This window comes from Jaculus jaculus, chromosome 5, assembly GCF_020740685.1.
Source record: "Jaculus jaculus isolate mJacJac1 chromosome 5, mJacJac1.mat.Y.cur, whole genome shotgun sequence".
NCBI lineage: Eukaryota > Metazoa > Chordata > Mammalia > Rodentia > Dipodidae > Jaculus > Jaculus jaculus.
In genome coordinates this window covers 175,157,441-175,180,519 of record NC_059106.1, presented here as the reverse complement: position 1 = coordinate 175,180,519, position 23,079 = coordinate 175,157,441, and the positions used below count along the sequence as shown (strand labels likewise).

Sequence of the window (23,079 nt, the reverse complement as noted above, 5' to 3'; positions counted from 1 at the left end):
GTTACAAAAAAGTTCATAACTCAAAGATCTAGGCATGGTGGTGCTAATCTAGCACTTGGGAGGCAAAGGTAGGGTTGCTGTTAGTTCCAAGCCACCATGAGACTGCAACTAGAGCCAGACCCAACCCCAGAGGAGGGGGGGGGGGGCGGAGATTGCGGGCCTCAAAAGCTATCAGGCCACCTGGACAGGAAACAGGAAAGGCCTTATCTTTCCCCTCCATTCTTCACTCCTAAAGATGCTGATCCCCTGGCCCTTCAAAAGTCTCTCATCTCCCACATTAAAACACAGTAGCTGCAGTTTCATCCTGGGAAAGCTGCTGGCCCTCAAATAAAGAATCATCTGGGGTGCCTGGCGGGGTTTCATGGTGGCGGTTAGCCCTGGCTGCGGCAGTGTCTTGTTGCTGCACTGTGGTCCCTGCTGTGCCATGGCAGCCATCGGAGGCCACCTGGGATGCACCTTGGCCTGAGTGGCCATCTACAGGATGGTCAGACTGATGTGGTTGCAAATGATGCTGGCGATAGTTACTCCAGCTGTTGTTTACTCAGAAAATGAACAGATGGTTGAGAAATATTTCAAATACAGAAATAAAAGTAAAGAGATCCTTGGCAGAAGTGGTATGAAAAATGCAGCTTTAGTTATCTACAGTACTGACTTTAATACTGAGTTATCTTTATATCTTTATGGATAGTGCTGATGATCCACAAGTTCAGAAATGCATCTTGGAAAGTAAATGCTTAATCATTGGAAAAAATGGGAAATTGCAATATAAAATAGATGCTGGAGAAGAATCCAGAAGATGTTGCCAGACAATATTTAGTAAAATGAAAGAAACATCCTGTCTTGGGCTCTGGTGCAAATGATGTAGCTGCCACTGTTCCATTTGACTTTGGAGAAAAGCAAAGAACTGCTCTTGGAGAAGCAGTGCTGCTGCTGGATTCCATGTTTTGCGGCTTATCCATCAGCCGTCTGCAGCTCTTCTTGATTATGGAACTCAACAAGACTCCCTACTGGAAAAAGCAAGATTTTGGTATTTAAGCTTGGAGGAACATCCTTATCTCAGTGTCGTGGAAGTTAACAGTGGAATGTACTGGGTTCTTTCAATGAACAGGGATAACATTGGAGGTGCACATGTTACAGAAACCTTAGCACAGTATCTGGCTTCTGAGTTCCAGAGGTCTTTCAAACATGATGTGAGGGGAAATGTTTGAGCCATGATGAAATTGATGAACAGTGCAGAAGTGGCAGAACATTCTTTGTCAGCCTCGGGAAATGCCAATTGTTTTCTAGATTCACTGTATGAAGGTCAAGAATTTGACTGAAATGTGTCCAGAGCAAGATTTGAACTTCTTTATTCTCCATTTTTGTTTGTTTCTTTGTTTTTTTCCAAGTAGAGTTTCATTCTAGCTCAGGCTGACCTGGAATTCACTATGTAGTCTCAGGGTGGCTTCCTACCTCTGCCTCCCGAGTACTCAGATTAAAGGCATGCGCTACCACAACCGGCTTTGTTCTCCACCTTTATTTTTCTAAAGATCTATTTTTATTTACTTATTAGAGAGAGAGAATGGGCATGCCAGGTCCTCTAGCCACTGCAAACAAACTCCAGACACATGTGCCACCATGTGTGTTTAGTTTACGTGGGACCTGGAGAATCGAACCTGGGTCCTTAGTCTTCGCAGGCATGTGCCTTAACCGCTAAGCCATCTCTCCATCCCTGTTCTCCACTTTTTTCTTTTTTTTCAAATTTAACTTTAATTTATTAGAACCCAGTAAGTGGTGATTTTAAAAGCAGAGTTCCCACCAAATTATTACTTAATTCAGGGCAAAAATACATTAAAAAAAAACTAAATCTTAAGGCAGAAGCAAAACATAAAAACAGAATGTTTAACACAGACTGTATAATGTCAGAATTTTAAGAGATTCTATTAATATTTTTAGCACTAAGATGTTAATACAGTCAGAAATATTATCAATTGGCCCAAGATTTCTCAGTTTATAAAATGTCTAAATTGGGCTGGAGAGATGGCTTAGCGGTTAAGCACTTGCCTGTGAAGCCTAAGGACCCCGGTTCGAGGCTTGGTTCCCCAGGTCCCACGTTAGCCAGATGCACAAGGGGGCGCACGCGTCTGGAGTTCGTTTGCGGAGGCTGGAAGCCCTGGTGCGCCCATTCTCTCTCTCTCCCCCTATCTGTCTTTCTCTCTGTGTCTGTCGCTCTCAAATAAAAAAATTTTTAAAAAAATGTCTAAATTGCTAATCGAAGTTTTTTCTGTGTAAGGATAACTACCACATGACTAAGTGATCATTTAATGGCAAAAGAACTGAGGCATGTAATTTCATGGTTCATCTGTAAAGACTTACATCAAATGTGACATATTACTAGTATTTTAGATTTATCTCCTCATGCTAATGCCCAAAGTATGTGTGTTCGCTTTTTTATATATTTTTTATTTTTATTTATTTATTTGAGAGAAATAGGAGGGGAAGGGAATGGGTGTGCCGGGGCTTCCAGCCGCTGCAAACAAACTCCAGATGCATGCACCACCTTGTACATCTGGCTTACATGGGTCCTGGGTAATCAAACCTGGTCCTTTGACTTTGCAGGCGAGTTCCTTAATCATTAAGCCATTTCTGCAGCCCAGGACATGTGTTCTCTTCAACTCCGTTTTCTTTTGTTGTTTGATTTTTTTTTCCCAAAGAAGAATCTCACTCTAGTCCAGTCTGACCTGGAATTCACTCTGTAGTTCCACTTCTGCCTCCTGAGTGCTGGGATTAAAGACGTGTGCCACCATACCTAGCTTTGGTTTTCGTTTTGTTGATGGTGGTAGTGGTGTGTTTTTGTTGTTGTTGTTGTTGTTTTAATTTTTCGAGGTAGGGTTTCAGTCTAGCCCCTGCTGACCTGGAATTCACTATGTAGTCTCAGGTTGGCCTCAAAATCATACTGATCCTCCTAGCTCCACTTTTTTAAAAAAAATTTATTTATTTATTTATTTAAGTGAAGGAAAGAGGCAGACACACACAGAGGGAAAGAAAGACAGAATGGGCACACCAGGGCCTCCAGCCACTGCAAATGAACTCCAGAAGCATCACCACCTTGTATAGTTCCACTTTTTTTTTTTGTTTTTTGGTTTTCTGGTCTCACGCTAGCTCAGGCTGACCTGGAACTCACTATGTAGTCTCAGGGTGACCTCGAACTCATGGTGATCCTCCTACCTCTGCCTCCCAAGTGCTAGGATTAAAGGTGTGTGCCACCATGACCGGCACTAGCTCCACTTTTTATGGGGGGCAGGGGTGTTGAGGTAGGGTTTCACTCTAGCTCAGGCTCTCCTGGAATTCACTATGTAGTCTCAGTGTGGCCTCAAACTCACTGCGATCCTCCTACCTCTGACTCCCGAGTGCTGGGATTAAAGATGTGCACCACCACACCCGGCAAGCTCCACTTTTTAATAAATGTGTAGAAGCAATCCAAAGACTCTTAGATTAAAGTGGATTCACAACAGATGCTATCAATAAGGTTGTCCTTTGTGGAGGGTTTCTTCGAATCCCAAGGTTACAGCAACTGATTAAAGATCATTTCCCAGCCAGACTTGGTGGTGCACACCTTTAATCCAAGCACTGGGGAGGCAGAGATCACCATGAGTTTGAGGCCACCCTGAGACTACACAGCAAATTCCAGGTCAGCCTGAGCTAGAGTGAGACCCTACCTCGAAAAAACAAACAAACAAACATCTTTTCCCAGCTGTATCCCTGTTGGTGCAGCTGTAGAAGCAGGATTCCTTACTGAGAAAGAAAACAGTGCAAGATTCTCTTATGATAGAGTGTTCACCTAAAGATATTTTAGTGAAGGGAATAGATGAGTCAGGTGTCAAGAAATTCACAGTTCTGCTTCCATCTGGAACACTACTGCCAGCTCAAAGACAATACACATTACAAATTCATGGCACTATGTCTTCAATCTACCCTCAACTCAATGAGTCAGAAGGGAAAAACTCCACTAAAGAGGAAATCAAGTTTGCACAAGGATGGATCTTTATAGGGATATGTACTGATCAAGAGACTAGAAAATGGGAAGCAATCACTATTGAGGTTACATCTTAAGTGTCTTAGATAAACCAAGAATTTTTAGAACTAGAATATCAACATTATTTGTGTATAAGTGATGATTATATTAAAATGTTTTTCAAGGGTTGGAGAGATGGCTTAGCAGCTAAAGCACTTGCCTGCAAAGCCAAAGGACCTAGGTTCAGCTCCCTAGGACCCATGTAAGCCAGATGCACAAGGTGGCACATGCAGCTGGTGTTCCTTGGCATGGCTAGAGGCTGTGACACACCCATTCTCCCTCTCTCTCTCTCTCTCTGCCTCTTTCTCTTTCCCTCTCTCTTTCTCAAAAATAAACAAAAATATTTTTAAAACTTTGTTTTTCTAATCCCAGCACTCGGGAGGCAAAGGTAGGAGAATCACAGTCAGTTCAAGGCCAGCCTGAGACTACATAGTGAATTCCAGGTCAGCCTGAGCTAGAGTGAGACCCTACCTCAGAAAAAACAAACCAAAACAAACAATAGTCTGGGGGGAAATTTTTAAATAAATAAAAGGGCTGGATGGAGAGATGAGAGAAGGTAAGGCATTTGCCTGCGAAGCCAAAGGACCCAAGTTCTATTCCTCAGGACCCACATAAGCCAGATGCACACAGCAGTGCATGTGTCTGGAGTTCGTTAGCAATGGCTGAAGGCCCTGGCACATCCATTCTCTCTTCTCTCCCTCTTCCTCCCCCCAATAAATAATTGGGTTTTTGTTTGTTTGTTTGTTTGTTTGTTTGTTTGTTTGTTTGTTTGTTTGGGGGGGGTGTTTGGTTTTTCCAGGTAGGGTCTCACTCTGGCCCAAGCTGACCTGGAATTAACTATGTAGTCTCAGGATGGCCTTGAACTCATGGTGATCCTCCTACCTTTGCCTCCCAATTGCTGGGATTAAAGGCCCAGCGTAAATAAATCATTTAAAAAAAAAAATTCAGGGCTGGAGAGATGGCTTAGCGGTTAAGGCACTTGCCTGCAAAGCCAAGGACCTAGGTTTGATTCCCCAGGACCCACGTAAGCCAGATGCAGAAGGGGCGCATGTGTCTGGGGTTTGTTTGCAGGGGCTGGAGGTCCTGGCATGCCCATTCTCAATCTCTACCTCACTCTACCTCTTTCCCTCTCTCAAATAAATTTAAAAAAATATTTTTTAAAGATTTATTTCATTGATGAAGTGAAAATGCCTTCCTGCCCCCATGACTGACTGCTGCTCTCACAACTCATAACCCACAAATCCATGGTGAATGTCAGCAATCCCACTAAGGGAGAGCCCTAGGTGGAGTGGGGGCAGGAAGGAGGGAAATGACGGTACCAACACTTGATGTAGCCATACAAAGTTTCAACTAAAAAAAAAAATGAATTTGGGCTGGAGAGAGTGCTTAATGGTTAAGGATCTTACCTGTGAAGCTTAATGACCCAGGTACAAGTCCCCACAGCCCATGTAAGCCAGATGCACATGCATGCACCTGGAGTTCGTTTGCAGTGGGTACAGACCCTGGCATGCCCATTCTCTCTCTCTCACCCATAAATAAAAATAAAAAATATAAAAATCAAAAAGTTTGTCTTCACATGCCTTTAATCCCAGCAGAAGTAGGAGGATCCTGGTGAGAAATGAAAATGTAAATTAATATGCTATTTTCTTTTGCTCATAATTAATAAAATTTTCTTTAACCCTATACTTGGTGAATGTCATGAAATAATTTGGCATATAGTGAATGGGCAACTTTGGATAAAAGGCTGAAGAGTCTTATACTATTTGACCAAACAAGTAAAAGTAATCTGCAGGAGTAAGCAGAAATACAGGCAATATTAAAAAAAACCATTCAGAGCCAGGCATTGTGGTGCAGGACTGTGATTCCAGCATTTGAAAAGTAGAAGTAGGAGGATAAGGAGCATAAAGCCTCAGTTACAGAGCTATTGGAGGGCAGCCTAGGCTATGTGAGAACCTGGCTTAAAATAAGTAACATTTAAGCCAGGCATGGTAGCACATGCTTTTAATCCCAGCACTTGGGAGGCAGAGGTAGGAGGATTGCCATGAGTTCGGGCCACCCTGAGACAACATAGCAAATTCCTAGTTAGCCTGGGCTATAGTGAGACCCTACCTGGAAAAAAAACCCAAAAAGTAGTTATAAATAAAATAGTTGTAGTCATGATGAAAAACAATTAGATAGTTCCTCAAATTTTATACACATAATCATTATGTAACCCAACAATTCCACTCCTAGATATTTAAGAGAATTAAAAACATATGCTCTGGCTGGAGAGATGGCTTAGTGGTTAAAGTGCTTGCCAGCAAAGCCAAAGGACCCAGGTCTGATTCCCCAGTACCCATGTAAGCCAGATGCACAAGGGGGCATTTGTGTCTGGAGTTTGCAATGGCTAGAAGCTTGGGTGTGCCCATTCTCTCTCTCTCCTTGCAAATAAAATAAAATAAAATTTAAAAAGCCAAATGCTCACACAAAATGACTATTATTCATAATATTCAAGAGGCACATATAGAGTTAGGAATCACTAGCAGTTGCCAGGACACCAAGGGAAGTGATGGTGAGGGAAGTGAAGGTAAGGGAAGTGAGAGCAATTACTTTTAAGGGATAAGAAGTGTTCTTCCTGATGATTAAAAATAAGTTTTTAGGGATGGAGAGATAGCATAGCAATTAAGGTGCTTGTCTGTGAAGCCTAAGGACCAAGGTTCAACTCCCCAGGACCCATGTAAGCCAGATGCACATGGTGGCACATGCTTCTGGAGTTCATTTGAAGTGGCTGGAGGCCCTGATGCACCCATTATCTCTCACACTATCTGCCTCTTTCTTTCAAATAAAAAAATAAAAATAAAAAATTTTTAAAAATTAGTTTCTAACTAAGAGACATAATATTTGCACAGCAAGTGATTGCACTAAATGTTACTAAATTGTTTACTTAAAAAATAGTTATTATACTAAGTGAGATAACCCAGGACCAGAAAGGCAAGCGTCACATGTTCTCTCTCATATGTGGATCCTAGCTACAGATGATTGGACTTCTGTGTGAGTAGGAAGAAAACTCAGTAGCAAAGGCCAGTAAACTAGAAAAGAGATATAAAGGGAAAGGAAAGGAAGGGAGGGGGGTACTTAATAGGATAGTATTATATATATGTAAGTACAATAATAGATTAATGGGGGAGAAAAAACCCAAAGTGAGGTCAGGGGAAGAGACTGAGTAAAGGAAAGGTGGAGGGAGGGCTAATCAAAATCTAAGAGGATATAAATAAATCATATGGAATCCTAATTTTTAGACAATAGAACACTCAGGAGCCGTAGATTATTGCTAGCAAAATTTCAGTGCCAGGGACAGGATACCTTCCAGTGAGCTGTTGACCAGGGAGGTCCCTGATGCCCCCAAAACGTTATAGGCCATTGCCGAGGTCCTTGGTTTCCCACCAGGAATAGATGGTAAGACCCTATTACTGAAGATTCCACATACTTGGGCTGCAAGGCCACTGAGAAATCCTGCTGGAACTGAGCTGATAACCACCTCCATGTAGACCAGCTGACAGAAAGCTGGAAGAAGACATTCTGCATGCAGTTCAATGGGAGAGAGAGAAATCACCAGTGAAGACACTCAATAGTGGACACTCCAAGCTTTATATCTGGCCATGGCCAGCCAGGCCAAATGAGCCAATGGGCGCAATAGTGGCATGTCTGTCATGGTGGAAACCAACTGCCCTCTAATTGGACTGGAGGCCTGCTCCATGGGAGGGAATACATCCCTGATACTGAAAACTTAAAACAAGGGTAGTCATGAGTCCTGGGGTGTAATGTCTGCTGGTGTCTGGCTAAATGTATATACCATGCTTATCAAACTGCCCAGTAAGCACTTCTCTTAATGTTCATACCCTTATATTAATGCTACTCTCACTTTGGGTAGGAAATTTTCTCTTTTCAGATGGCAGTGGCCTTGGGATGACTCAGAAGGCATCATGGTGCTGGAAAGAAGTGGCAGGAGTGCTCAGCACTGCAATATCTCTATCACACCTTCCAAGGCTCAGGGTCTATTGCAGAAGAGGTGGCGGAAAGAATGTAAGAGCCAAAGGAAGGGTAGGACTCCTTACAACGTGCTCCCCCAGACACAAAATGGCCTAGATATTCATGACCTCACAGTGCCTGATACTACCTACACAAGACCATCATAAGAGGAGGAAAAGATGATGACATCAAAATAAAAGAGAGACTGATTGAGAGGGGGAGGGGATATGATGGAGAATGGAGTCCCAAAAGGGAAAGTGGGTGGAGGGAGGGTATTACCATGGGATGTTTTTTATAATCATGGAAATTGTTAAGAAAAATTGGAAAAAAATAATTAATTAAGGTTTGGCGGGATGGTTTAGTGGTTAAGCACTTGCCTATGAAAGCTAAGGACCCCAGTTGGAGGCTTTATTCCCCAGGACTAACGTTAGTGAGATGCCCAAGGGGGCGCACGTGGTTGGAGTTCGTTTTTTTTTGCAGTGGTTAGAGGCCCTGGAGTGCCCATTTTCTCTATCTGCCTCTTTCTCCTGCTGTATGTCGCTCTCAAATAAATTAAAAAAAAAAATAGTTAATTAAGAGATGGCTTAGTGCTTACCTGCGAAGCTTGGGGTCCATGTTCGACTCCCCAGATTCCACAAAAGGTGATGCAAGCACAAGATTGCACATGCGCAGAGGATGGCACACGCATCTGGAGTTTGATTGCAGGAGCTGAAGGCCTTGGCGGACCAATCCTCTCTCATAAAAATACTAACTTAAAAAATTAAAATAGTTACTTGAGCCGGGGGTGAGTGGTAGGAGGATTGCCACGAGTACGAGGTTAATTCCAAGTCAACCTGGTCTAGAGTGAGACCCTACCACGGAAAAACCTAAACAAGCTGGGCGTGGTGGCGCACTCTGGAGACAGAGGTAGGAGAATCACCGTGAATTACAGATCAGCCTGGGCTACAGTGAGACCCCAACTTGAAAAACCAAAACATAAATAAAGAAATATACTTAAGTGCAAGCCGGGGGTGGTGGCGCACTTGAGGGAGAATCATGGTAAGGGCCACCCTGAGACGACATAGTAAATTCCAGAGTGAGACACTACCTTGAAAAAACAAAAAAAAAAAAAAGCTAATTGCATGTTCTGTGAATTTCACATACATTGAGGAGAGGAAGGGAGGGACGGAAGGAAAAAGAAATAAATACCACTTACAATGCTAAAAGTGTGCCAAGAAAACTACACAAGACTATAAAAACAGGTACAAAATGTACAAAACGGCAGATCCACCTTCTCTCCATTCCTCGCCCCCAGCTCAGCAGCAGAAGGAAATTTAAGACTTGAAACCCTCACCCAACCATTGCCTGGGCGAAGGTGGTTAAAGGTGGCACAACAGGTGTTCCAAACCTGCTACCCAGGCACATCCACGTCCACCCTCCATGCCACGAAGCTAGACTGCACAGAGGGGCCAAGGATTATGGGCTGACCCCACAGGCCCAGGGAAAGAGCAACAAGGCCGCGGGGTGTGATCACTTCCGACACGTGAATCCGCGTCCTGTCTCTTCCCCAGTCCCTACCCTAACCCTCCCCCTCTTGCCCCAGCCCCCGCCTTCAGCAGCTAGTGTGTACTGGGTCTGGCTGGCAACTTAGCTGACGGAGCGCACGTCTTCGCTTGCTTTTCGTAGAACCAGAGAAAGGGAGTGGCGCAGACACAGCCAGCGTGAGCTGCAGAGACGCGCTCCACTTCCTCCCGCATCGCGCCAGCTGCCACGCGTTCGCGGCTGTAAGCAAAGTACCAGGAAAGCATCTTTCTCGTCTGGGAGCGACCTTTTTTTGCTCTGTTAAACCCGGAGGGCTTCCGGCTAGGAAGAGCTTTAGCTGTAGTAGCCATTAGAGAGAACCCGGCGCCCTCATTAGCAGCGAGGCCTTCGATAGCTCAGTTGGTAGAGCGGAGGACTGTAGTGGACGGAGTTCAGTAATCCTTAGGTCGCTGGTTCGATTCCGGCTCGAAGGACTTCGAATACTCTTTTACTCAAGTTAAGTTACTCCAAAAGAAGAAATGTTTATTTAGAAGTGGGCTGACTATGCAAGGATATTGCTGACTTTCGGTGAGATACGTTATACAACATTAGTGTACATTAGGTTTAAATGTATAACGAGGTGGAAGTGGTGGTGCACGCCTTTAATCCCGGCACTTGAGAGTATCGCTGAGTGCGAGACCAGCCTGTGACGTTTCAGGTCAGTCTGCACTAGAGTGAGAAGCAGAGACAAGAAAAAGGATATTGCTTTCAAATAAATCCTTATTACGTGTAATAAACGGGGCCAGCAGGTTTTTTAAATCTTGCCCAACAGATTCACTATGCTCTCAAATGAAAGTACCCGAAATTATGACTCATCCACTCACTGAACAGAGTACCTTGTAAAGGCAAAGGGAAGGAAATGGGGAGCAGCTGGGGGATTAGCTCAAATGGTAGAGCGCTCGCTTAGCATGCGAGAGGTAGCGGGATCGATGCCCGCATCCTCCACATTTTTTTTGCCCCCACAGAACCAGGATTAACACCAGCCAATAGCGGACTCGTGAACATGGTACGTTTTATCACACTGTTCCTTTTGGGACACAGTAAGCAAAGACTGCCCCATATTGTTTCCTTTCAATCTCACTACGTCGTTTCTCGCTCTGCGCCTTTGTCTTTCCGGTTCCCGAAGACGGGCAGTTAACCGCCTACAGAGAGGACTCCGGAGGCTCGCACAGGGCCTGCCTTGCGGGAAGCCCCCGAACCGCCCAGGCGCTCTACCTGCTAACGTGCGCGGAAACCTGCGCTCCGACCAATGGCAGCGCGTTTTACTGGGCGCGTACCCAGCTGCAGCTACGCCCAATAGACGAGAGACTTCTTGTTTCCTGGCAGAGCGGGGTCCCGGCACCGCAGCGCTCGGGTTTTGTGTGGGTCCCGGGTGGAGGACCCGGGTGCCGGGACCCGAGGTGCCGCCTCGCTAGCGGGAGAGGGAGCAGGAGCAGCGGCCTGGAGAGAGGTGAGGGGCTCTGCCTGGACTGCGGCCCCGCCCCCTTCGGTCCGAGCCCCTCTCAAATGCCCTCCCCTCCCCCGGGCTGGCCCGCCGGCCAACCCCGCCCCTGGCTGACCACCTGCCTTTTGGCCAGCCTCACCCCAACCTGCGGCCTCACCTCTGACCCCATGCCGGTCCTTCCCACCCTCCAGTTTGTCTGTTTCGATCCCTCCTGTGCCTCCAAACCATAACCTGACTTGGGCAAGGCAGCCAATGTGAGGGTCCTCCAGAATTGAGGGTGTAGGAACTACCCGTCACCTCCAATCGAGGTTCCACTAGTCCATCTTTTTTAGGGGTGCTGAGGACACCCATTACCCCCAGGGGAGCTTTTGCCTGAGCTCCAGTGTGTCTACAGGGCGGGAGGATGGAAACAGACCCATGCCCTAATTGGAACTGAGCTGCAGTGCAGGTGAGCAAGTGGTGTTTAACCAGTTTGCTTTGGCTGGGCACAGGCCACGCGTTTCTAATTTCCACCCATAATAGGGTTAATACTGGAGGGGAAACACACCTACACCGGCCCTTCCAGGGCTCAGGGAAGCGACAACAAAATAATTCTGGTCAGTACTTGTGAGGACAAAGGGATGGATAGAGGAAACTACCATGCAGAGTACAAAGCCAGTCTAGAAAACAGATTCAACACAACCCCTCTGAAGACGGCCATGTGTTTGGGTGGGTAGGTTTGGGAAATTTAACCTCTGGATAGTATCTACTCTTTGAGTCACAAAGCTTAGAGCCTAATGTTTCTCTTCACAGTTAAAACATTAAATATTTTTGGGAATAGCTGAACTCTAAATTAAATAGAGTCATCCTTACTAAATTCGGTCATTCTTAACCTTTAGTGGGGAGGGGGTGGCAACAGAGTAGAGTGCTGGAAGAAGGCCACTTTCATGTTTTCTTTTTTTTAAAAAAATATTTTATTGGGGCTGGACAGATGGCTTAGCGATTAAGGTACTTGCCTGCATAGCCTAACGACCCGAGTTTGATTTTCCAGGATCCACGTAAAGGTAGATGCACAAAATGGTACATGCATCTGGAGTTCAGTTGCAGTGGCTAGAGGCCCTGGTGCATTCATTCTCTGTCTCTGTCTTTCTCTGTGTGACTGTGTCTTTCTCTGTTTGAAAATAAATTGAAACATTTTAGCCGGTCATGGTGGTGCATGCCTTTAATCCCAGCACTCAGGAGGCAGAGGTAGGAGGATCCCTATGAGTTTGAGGTCACCCTGAGACTACATAGTAAATTCCAGGTCAGCCTGGGCTAGAGTGAGACCCTACCTTAAAAAAACAATAATAATAATAATAATTTATTTGAGAGAGGTACAGTTATCAAGATAGAATGGCCTCTAGCACACTGCAAGTGAGCTCCAGATGTATGAGTCACCTTGTGTATCTGGCTTCTCATGACTATTGGGGAATCAAACCTGGGTCCTTTGGCTTTCCTAGGCAAGCATCTTAACCACTAAGCCATCTCTCCAGCCCCTCTTCTGTTTTCTAAGGAGAGCATTTTGCTGCATAGGGCACTGCCCAAGAACAGCTTTCATTTATACAGAGATAACCAAAAGTCTTGTTTCATTTTTCTTCCTCTTCCCTACCCCAATCACTTTTCCCTAGCTCTCGGGGCCAGAGTGGGGCAAGAGGATGCTTTCCCAGTCCCATCATGGAGCTACGCTGTGGGGGATTGCTGTTCAGTTCTCGCTTTGACTCAGGGAACCTAGCCCATGTAGAGAAGGTGGAAACTGTGTCCAGTGATGGGGAAGGACTAGGAGGGGGGGCTTCAGCCCCCACTGGTGCCATTGCTGCTTCCCCTGACTACGAGTTCAATGTGTGGACCCGGCCAGACTGTGCTGAAACAGAATTTGAAAACGGGAACAGGTATGAGAAAATAAATGGAGGGTGGCAGGAGGGAATGTCTTGGTACCCAGATCCAGACTTCAGTTAGCCCTTTGACTTCCTTGTTCATACCAGCACAGCAGTTTTCTTTTCCAACGCCTACCCCCACCTTTTCTCCTGGTTAAATAGACCTTTGCCAATCTGGCTTTTTCCCGCTCTCTCACATATCCTTTCTCTAACCCTTCCATATATAATAACTGATCTCTCTTATGGCCCTCAGGTCATGGTTCTACTTCAGTGTCCGGGGAGGAACTCAAGGGAAACTCATCAAGATCAATATCATGAACATGAACAAGCAAAGCAAACTGTATTCCCAGGGCATGGCCCCCCTTGTGCGCACACTGCCTTCCCGGCCACGCTGGGAACGCATTCGAGACCGACCCACCTTTGAGGTAAGTTCTCCCATTAGGAGGAATGATTGGGTATTAGAGAAAACAAGCCCTTAATAAAGAGTAGTAAGGGGCTGGAGAAATGGCTCAGTGGTTAAGGTACTTGCCTATAAAGCCTAAGGACCTTGGTTTGATTCCCCAGTACCCATGTAAAGCCAGATGCACAGTGTGGCACATGTATCTGGAGTGCATTTGCAGTGGCTAGGAGTCCTGGTGTGCTCGCTGTTGCTTGCTCGCTCTCTTTCTCTTCTATCTTCCTCTGCTTAAAAATAAATAAAAGTTAAAGAAAAAAGAGTAGTAGGCAGGAGGAATCCCAGGTTTTGGTATTATCTTTGTTTCATCCCTAGCTAGAGTCCAAGAGGAGCCCCTATTTCAGCAAGCCTGAAGGAGCTGGTAATCATATAAAAAGTATCAGGGGAAGGGAAGTTCAAAAAGGTGTCAAAAGAGCTGGGCGTGGTGGCGCACGCCTTTAATCCCAGCACTTGGGAGGCAGAGGTAGGAGGATTGCCACCCTGAGATTATATGGTGAGTTCCAGGTCAGCCTGGGCTAGAGTGAGACCCTACCTCAAAAAACCTTAAAAAAAAAAAAAAGGTGTCAAAAGCATGAGGTCAGTTCCTGGTGGCCCCAGAAGGGGTTCAGTTCTGACACTGGTGGCATATTGCCCCTCCCTCTTCCTCCTCTGCTCCTCAGATGACAGAGACACAGTTTGTGCTATCCTTTGTTCACCGTTTCGTAGAGGGCCGGGGGGCCACCACCTTCTTCGCCTTCTGCTACCCCTTCTCCTACAGTGACTGCCAGGATTTGCTAAACCAGCTAGACCAGCGCTTTCTGGAGAATCACCCTACCCATAGCAGGTGCCAACCCCATTCTTACTGCAGCCACACCAGCCTAAATCACACAGTACCTCTGCTTCTTCTGGAATTTGTCCGAATAGATCTGAATTAAAATTTCATCAGTCTAGCTAGGTGTGGTGGCACACGCCTTTAATCCCAGCACTCGGGCAGCAGAGGTAGGAGGATCGCTGTGAGTTCGAGGCCACCCTGAGAATACAGTGAATTCCACGTGAACCTGGGCTAGAGTGAGACCCTACCTTGAATAACAAAAACAACAACAAAAAAAAATCACTCTTTTTTTCTGTGTAAATGTAGGACTTTGAAAAATGTGTTCCTTGGTGACCTTGATCTCAGCATACCATCACTTGCCTGACATTCTCCCACCTGCCCAGTTCAAGCCCTACTATCCCAGCTCTCATCAGTCATGTAGAATTTATTTTAGTTTTTGTGTTTATTTATTTTCCAAGGCAGGGTTTCATTTTAGGCCTGGATGACCTAACCTAAAACTCACTCTAAAGATGTGTACCACCATGCCCAGCAAATTATCTAGAATTTAGCTAGCACTAGAACTGCTCAGCATACCTTTTGCATCTGTCCCCAAAGGGGCAGCTCTCTATATACAAAGTTATCTATTCTGGGGAGTCATAAACTGGGAAAACAAAAACAAGCTCACCCTGACTTGCACACTGCATCTGGCAGTGCAAGCCTACCCCACATCCTTAGCCTCATTTGACAGTGTAGGGGCTGTAAAGCCCCAAAGGCTATAGGGATGGCCCAGATGTTACAAATCCTGAGCTAGTGATGAGGCTTATCATGTCCTAGGACTTCTTCTGGCTTAATGATTTTATCCACCCCACTCCTAGTCCTCTGGATACCATCTATTACCACCGGGAGCTCCTCTGCTATTCTTTGGATGGACTTCGTGTAGATCTACTAACAATCACTTCTTGCCATGGGCTTCAGGAAGATCGAGAGCCCCGTCTAGAGCAGCTATTTCCTGACACCAGCACCCCCCGACCATTCCGCTTCACAGGCAAAAAGGTGAGTAGGGACAGCATTTAGTACTACTCTGGCTTAATTCTAGATTCAGCCATTATGGATAGCTTCTAGGCATCCTAGACCTCAGTTCAGCCTGTAGCCTGAAACAGAGGGTTATATTTTCTGTATCCTCTGCAAACTCAACACGCTGGAAGTCTTATGTCTCTTTCTGCCTTAATCTTTTTTTTTTTGTTGTTTGTTTTTTGTTTTTCAAGGAAGGGTCTCACTCTAGCTCAGGCTGAACTGGAATTCACTCTGCATTCTCAGGGTGGCCTCAAACTCATGGCAATCCTCCTACCTCTGCCTCCCGAGTGCTGGGATTAAAGGCATGCGCCACCACGCCCGGCTGCCTTACTCACTCTTGCCCTCATATAAGTTGGAGTGGAACTGTAGTATCGCTGATCTCATGTCTGCTCTTCTCTCTACTTCAGATATTCTTCTTAAGCAGTAGGGTACATCCTGGAGAGACTCCATCTAGCTTTGTCTTCAATGGTTTTCTGGACTTTATTCTTCGACCTGATGATCCCAGATCTCAAACCCTACGTCGCCTCTTTGTCTTTAAGTTGATTCCCATGTTGAACCCTGATGGTGTGGTCCGGGGCCATTACCGGTAAGTAGCCTTTGCCAGCCTTTCTGGATTGCCACTAGTCCCTTTATAGCCTACTTCTCGGTTGAAAAGTCAGCCTTCTGGCATCTGTATTCCCAGTCCTCTTGCACACTAATAAGGGAAGCCTATCTGATCTTCCAGATTGTATCTAAAGGGATTCCTAGGAAGAAACAAAACTAGAATAAAGACTCATATGGATAGAAGTAGCTATCCTCAGTTTTCTGTGGTAGAGTGACAGCAGGTGAGGGAGGAGTCTGTTCCTCAATTCTTTTCCAACATAGCGTCAGTCTTTCATTTGATGTCAGACCCCCAGTCTCCTTGTCATCGGTTCTAGTGTCTCTTTCACTGGCCCAGGTTTCTAAACTCTTATTGAGTCCTGTCTTTCTACTACAGCACAGACTCACGTGGAGTGAATCTGAACCGTCAGTACTTGAAGCCTGATTCAGTTCTGCACCCAGCCATCTATGGGGCTAAAGCTGTGCTTCTCTACCATCACATGCACTCTGGTCTGAACTCCCAGAATCCCTCTGAGCATCGGCCCAGTCCTCATCTCCCTCCTGATGCTCCTCTTTCTGACCTCAAGAAAACCAATAATCTCCACAATGAAGCTCACCTTGGACAGTCACCTGATAGGGAAAGCCCTGCAACCTGGACCAAAACACAGCCAGCAGAAGAAAAGGCTGACATTGTATGGATTGTGCCACAACAGTCTACTGAGGAACCAGCCCCTGATACCATCTCCCCAAAAGAGAGTGGCGTTGCTTACTATGTGGACTTGCATGGACATGCTTCTAAACGGGGCTGCTTCATGTATGGAAACAGCTTTAGTGATGAGAGCACCCAGGTAGGAATCCTAAGGATATTGTGTGAGAAGGTAATATTCTAACAGAAAGGTCTATGAAAACTACCCCAGCACAGCTTCCAAGAGCCAAAAACAGATGGCACTAAGGCATTGTATCTTAACCATTACATCACAACCTCTGAATGAGGATCAACTGCCTGTCTCACAGTCTTTAGTGGAGTTTAGAAAACCAAGGCAAAAGGAAATTTTGTAATATTGGAGGGGAAAGCTAAGAGCCTAGAAGAAGGTACAATTACAACTTCCCAACACCTAGAAAAAATGTCAAACAAAATTCAAAAGAAATGTTTTCAGCACTCAAGAGGCAGAGGTAAAAGGACTGCTATGAATTCAAGGTCAGACTGGAACTACAGAGAGTTCCAGGTGAGCTTGGGCTAGAGTGAGACCCTACCTCAAAAACAACAAATTCAAGAAATGTTGATTACTGGTGATGGTTGTAATGTCATATGATGCATACCAAGTCACATGGCTATGTTTGCCACCCTTTCCTTGCCCCTTGTCCTTCTTCCTGTTTCTCCTCCTGAGTTACCTTTTCTTCCCCCCAAACAGGTGGAAAACATGCTATATCCAAAGCTCATCTCCTTGAATTCAGCCCACTTTGACTTCCAGGGCTGCAATTTCTCAGAGAAGAATATGTATGCCCGAGACCGTAGAGATGGCCAGTCCAAAGAGGGAAGCGGCCGTGTTGCAATCTACAAAGCCTCAGGGATAATCCACAGGTTGGGTGGAAACTGGGATACAGTTGAGAAAACTGCTTCTTTAAAGAAAACAGTGCCTACTCCAGGGTGTTTGAGGGGCTGGGACCACTCAAGTCTTCTTAGCAGAGAGCCTTACAGTTAGCAAGACTGTCTAATCTTGGAGCCTATTGTTTTGGAACTTCTTGGGTACATGGTGTAGTACCAAAGTCAGTTGCTAGTGGGGTATTAGCACTTTCTCTCCACTTTTTTTCAAGTGGTTACCTTCTTGGATCATTAGAATTCTCCCCAATGGTTCTGTCCTGATACGTGTTCAAGCAAGACACTGATAAAGGTCTCTGTGTCTTAGCTACACACTTGAATGCAACTACAACACTGGACGCTCAGTAAACAGCATCCCTGCTGCCTGCCATGACAATGGGCGTGCCAGCCCCCCTCCCCCGCCGGCTTTCCCCTCCAGATATACTGTGGAACTATTTGAGCAGGTATGAAAATGGGATAAGTGGGAAAAGGGGAACAAAAGTCTGGAAAGGCCTTCACTTCTGATGTCCAACTCTAAGACCCTCTGCAGAGATATGATTCCCGTCAGGTTATAGGAGGGTGGCTGTGACTTGTAACAGTATTAAGAGGGTAGCAGGCATGACTTTTGACCCCAACCACAGCCATTTCTCTGGTGCATAAATCAGGAAATCAGTTGGTCTGAGCTGGGCTTCCTCATTCTGTGTTTATTCATGCCTGAGCTGAAAAGTACCCCCACAATTATTATCTTGATTCCATTTATGCTGGATATGTAAGAGTAGAAAGAACCTCAGTTTGGAAGAGATCCAGACTCCTCCTGCTGGGAGAATTCAATTTCCAACTACAAAACACAGCTGTCTCTACTCATAATGGATAAGGGCCCCCAAATGGGCAAAAGGTTAGGAAACAGCTAGATGTAAATCTACTTGAGATAAAGAGCCTGGGCACAAAAGTTGGGGTACCACTGTTCATTGTAGTATCTTCTCCCCTTCTACCATGCTATGTACCAAACCCCAACACAACCAGATTAGACCAAGGTGCTGAACCAAACTGGACTCCCAACAGGTTGGACGAGCTATGGCCATCGCAGCTTTGGACATGGCAGAATGTAATCCATGGCCCCGAATTGTGCTATCAGAACATAACAGCCTCACTAACTTGCGGGCCTGGATGCTAAAACACGTGCGCAACAGCCGAGGCCCGAGCAGCACTGTGAATGTGGGTGTGAGCAAGAAGAGAGGCTCTCGAACTCCTCCTAAAAGTAACAAGTAAGACCAGCAGCATGACAAGGAGAGGGCAGGAAAATTGGCAGGCTCTGGAGTGAAGGTTTCTTGAGGAATTCATGTGCTTTCTCTCTTAAAAGTGCCCCATTGACAAATACCTTCTGGGTACACTAGATTTACTAAGATTAGCTCTTTTTTTGGTGGGGGGAATGGGATCCTCTTCCCTTTGACATACTTCATTTTATTTTATTTACTTGTTTTCAAATGAAGAGAGTGTGAGAGAGAATGGGCACATCAGATCCTCTTGATACTGCAAATGAACCCTATATGCATCTGGCTTTGTGTGGGTACTAGAGAATATGACCCAGGCCATCAGCCTTTGCAAGCAAGTTCCTTTTGTCAGCTGTACCATCTCTCCAGCTCCTACAGTTAAATACTTCTTTTTAAAATATTTTTGGGGGGTTTTGAGGTAGGGCCTCGCTGTAGCTCAGGCTGACCTGGCATTCACTATGTAGTCTCAGGGTGGCCTTGGATTCATGGTGATCCACCTTTTTAAAATATTTTATTTGACAGTGAGAGAATGGGTGTACCAGAGCCTCTGGCCACTACAAACAAACTCCAGATGCATGAGCCACCTTGTGCATCTGGCTTTACATAGGTACTGGGGAATTGAACCTGAGCCCCTAGGGTTTGTAGGCAAGTGCCTTAACTGATGAGCCATCTCTCCAGCCAGAGTTGCATACTTCTACGGGATCTGGAAATCTGGCCAATTGCTCCAGAGCAGTGCACAAAATATATTTGTAATGAGCATGAGGCAGATCTCAGCTTCCAAAGATTGAAGACAGTTCCAGGGTCAGCACCAAAATAAGGGTATAATAAAGCTGCTGGGGATGGCCCATCAGAGATTCCTCACCCACATAATTTCTCTCTTCTTCCTGGGAATGGGTCCTTAATGCATTTTTACCTCAGAGGTGAAGTTTTACTGAGTGACAGACCCTGGGGAAAGCCTTGGGACACTGCCTCCCAGACCCAGGGTTAATTGGCATCTGCTTCTTTGCAGTGGATTGCCCATTTCTTCCGAAAACACCGTGAGCCGGGCTCGAAGTTTTAGCACTGGCACAAGTACTGGTGGTAGCAGCAGCAGCCAACAAAATTCTCCACAGATGAAGAACTCCCCCAGCTTTCCCTTTCATGCCAGTCGGCCTGCAGGGTTGCCGGGCCTAAGCTGTAGCACCCAAAAGGTCAGCCACCGGGTGCTAGGCCCTGTCAGAGGTAAGCCAGTCTGGGAGCCCCTGCAGCAAGTGTTCGGTTGTTTGGGGCATTGCTGGGGGAAATGAGAGCTTCAAGGCATACACTTGGCCTGGGACCAAGGAGTGAATCAATAAAATGAGTCTGTAGCAGAATCTGCAGCCTCTCCTGCAACCTTGTTCCCTGTGGCATGACCAGTACAGTGCTGTGTGGCCACAGGTGGAAGTTCTGTGGATTTGGCTTCATCAGTGCTAGGAACAAGGGAAATGTCCAACGATGAAACACTAACTTAAAGCAGTAACAAACTCAGACATGGAGCCCTCACATTAAGGACAACACCACAGTTTCTTCTTAGGGGTAATATAAGGAAACATCCTTAGAATTCAGTCATAGCATTAAGAATGATAATCCTGTCAAAGGTCTCTGTGGTGTAAACTGTTGCTGGCCTCAAGGCTTAATCAGACAGTAGTATTGGGATTCCAGTTTTTCCAAAGAAAAATGGAGTAACTGCAGCAACTGCTATTCTAGGCTCACAAACCACCAGTCACTTTCCAGTAGTGGGCACAGTTGCTCAACTGTGCATTGGTATCCCTAGCTTTTGCCTAATAAGACATTCCAGATCAAAAATTTATAAGAAACATGTGGGCCTTTAGGAGGAAAAAAGAGAAAGTAACTGAGAATAAGCTGAATTGTAAAGGAGGAAAATGCTGTTATATAGTGTCATTTCTGTAAATACACTATACCACAAATCAATACTGTCCATCTCTTCTGGGCTGTAGCAATCTTGCCAAAATATGGAGGTTTGTAAATTGGCCCTAAGAGCTTTGCTAGTTTTTAAGCTGCACCCATTTTCATGAGCATTTCCCTGCTACTGAGCTTGTAAACTAGCTTTTGGAACAGACCTGACATGTATAAGGTCAGTATTTGTAATTGTGATTGCTAGTTAGAGAAGCCCCAGAGGTGAGAATAATGATCCTTACCAGCTTTAACCAATTAATATGTTCTATCTCTGATGTTAAACTTGATTCTGTTTGTATGCCAAGCCTCCTTGGAGATTCTGTCTTTATTGGGAATAAATACTTTTGTATACTGTACATGAAATTCTGTATTAGATTAACAACAATGCTTTATATTTAAGTAGCATTTAACAGCTAACAAGACATTATCAAATATAGTTTCAATTAGTTCTAATCAGGATCTGTGGGGTACTTGGTATTCTCGTTTTTAAAATATTTTCATTTATTTACTTGACAGAGAAAGAGAATGGGCATGCTAGGGCTCCAACCACTGCAAACGAACTCCAGATGCATGCACCTCCTTGTGCATCTGGCTTATGTGGGTCCTGGGGAATTGAACCTGGGTTCTTTGGCTTTGTAGACAAACTCCTTAACTGCTAAGCCATCCCTCTCCAGCCCCAGTATTCTCATTCTTCTGATGAGAAAACTTAAAGCTTTTAAGAGTGGCTCATCCAGCTGGGTGTGGTAGTGTACACCTATAATCCCAGAACTTAGTAGGCTGAGGCAGGAGGATAACAAGTACAGGGCCAGCCTGGACTGCCAAGTGAGGCTGTTTCAAAGGCGAAATAAAGTAAAAAAGAGCGTAAAGAGCAGCTTGTTGCTGGGTGTGGTGGCACATGCCTTTAATCCCAGCACTTGGGAAGCAGAGATAAGAGGATTGCCCAGGGTTCGAGGCTACCCTGAGAATATAGAGTGAATTCCAGGCCAGCCAAAGCTAGAGTGAAACCCTACCTTGAAACAGCCCCCCCCCCCCAAAATAGCCTAGATAGGATTTAAACCCAGATTCTAATGTTTTAGCCTCCCAAATGCTATGATTATGGGGCTAGGGAAATGGCTCAATAATTAAATGAACTGTCTTCCAAGTGTTGGGAATATAGGCATACTACCATGCACAGCTTATGGGTAGTTTTGCATCAGTATTTTTCTCTTTTTTGGTGTTTTCAGTTTTTTAGTTTTACAAGGTAGGGTCTAATTCTAGCCCAGGCTGACCTAGAATTTACTATGTAGTCTCAGGGTGGCCTCAAACTCATGGTGATCATCCTACGTCTGCCTCTCATGAGTTGAGATTAAGGGTGTGCACCACCATGTCCAGCTTATATCAGGATCTTATTAACATTCTCCTGATGCAGAATTTTGTATTGAGCTCCTTAAGGTGAGGGCCATGTATTCATTCTATCTCTCTATTGCTTCAGGAGAAAATATGCAACATCAATACAAAGTAATTCCTGGTTGATTGACTTGAAGCTTAACAAAGGAAACAAGATAGTAAATACAACATAAAAGCACATGCACATGATAAACATTCAGGGCACTTGGGAAGCCACTGGTAGGTCAACATGAGAATAATTAACCAAAGAATGTTAAGTTGAAAAACAATTTTGAAGAACAGATAATAAATGGTTTGACAAAAACATTTCAGAAATGAGAAATGACAGCTAGGATCAGAAACACAATTCCTACTTAGTTGGTATACAAAGGGCTATGCACATCACCCACAAAATCAGGTTGAAGAAACATAGGAAGTTTAAGTGTTTTTTAAAACAAGGACTATAAGTTAACTGAGACATATGGTAACAACTGTATGCCTCTAAGAAAAATGAGAGAAGTAATAGACTGTACAGTGTACACCTGGACAGGACCGGGGAGATGGAAGGTTTGCAGTAGTTTACACATGAACTAACTAGAACTTGTACCAGGACCTGCAAAGGAGAGATAAATCTATATATCAGATATAGAAGTAGCAGCATTCAGTGATAAGAGGGAGAGAAACTGAGAGCTTCATAGCTATAGGCTTAATGTCGTGGTTACGTTAAGACATGTTTGGAAGAAAAAGTGAAAAGCTATTTCAGACATGCTTGGATTAATTAGGTTATCAATATGGGGATGCCTTGTAGACAGAAATGTATAAAGATGAGTAGATGGACTGGAGGTGTAAGTCATCACATACAAGGGTCAGCTAAAACTTAAATGAGAAGGCAAATTCCCCCATGTGAATGAGCTTAAAAGGAGAAAAAGACAGATGATTGGAGAAGAGTCATCACATGGACTTACATATGTATTTGTAAGTAGAGAAATAGGTCTCTAAAGACAAGGGGTCAAGATGAACGTTATTAATAAATACCATGCAATGAGACTGTAAGAGGTTGGAAAGTAAGATCCC

The 23,079-nt window shown here is 45.0% G+C and overlaps 1 protein-coding gene, 2 non-coding genes and 1 pseudogene across 6 annotated transcripts in view; all 4 read left to right on the top strand.

Annotated features, from left to right (window-relative positions):
• The first annotated feature begins 291 nt into the window (after positions 1 to 291).
• LOC101616370 lies at positions 292 to 11,296 on the top strand (annotated as a pseudogene).
• On the top strand, positions 9,968 to 10,056 carry Trnay-gua. Its single transcript is given in 2 exon segments — positions 9,968 to 10,004; positions 10,021 to 10,056. It is a non-coding gene; the product is annotated as a tRNA-Tyr (tRNA).
• Positions 10,495 to 10,567, top strand: Trnaa-agc. Its single transcript has one exon. It is a non-coding gene; the product is annotated as a tRNA-Ala (tRNA).
• Positions 10,837 to 23,079, top strand: part of Agbl5 (AGBL carboxypeptidase 5) — a 23,271-nt gene continuing 11,028 nt past the window's right edge. The window contains exons 1-12 of one of the 4 annotated variants that reach the window (XM_045149272.1): positions 10,837 to 11,072; positions 11,461 to 11,514; positions 12,713 to 12,973; positions 13,212 to 13,383; positions 14,072 to 14,235; positions 15,078 to 15,255; positions 15,684 to 15,862; positions 16,253 to 16,703; positions 17,268 to 17,437; positions 17,763 to 17,898; positions 18,497 to 18,699; positions 19,715 to 19,926. In XM_045149272.1, the coding sequence (XP_045005207.1) occupies positions 12,759 to 12,973; positions 13,212 to 13,383; positions 14,072 to 14,235; positions 15,078 to 15,255; positions 15,684 to 15,862; positions 16,253 to 16,703; positions 17,268 to 17,437; positions 17,763 to 17,898; positions 18,497 to 18,699; positions 19,715 to 19,926 (2,080 nt within the window). In that variant the 5' untranslated portion in view covers positions 10,837 to 11,072; positions 11,461 to 11,514; positions 12,713 to 12,758. Of the gene's footprint in view, positions 11,073 to 11,398; positions 11,515 to 12,712; positions 12,974 to 13,211; positions 13,384 to 14,071; positions 14,236 to 15,077; positions 15,256 to 15,683; positions 15,863 to 16,252; positions 16,704 to 17,267; positions 17,438 to 17,762; positions 17,899 to 18,496; positions 18,700 to 19,714; positions 19,927 to 23,079 lie in introns of all 4 variants that reach the window. The other 3 variants (XM_045149270.1, XM_045149273.1, XM_004669365.2) reach the window with 3 other exon arrangements.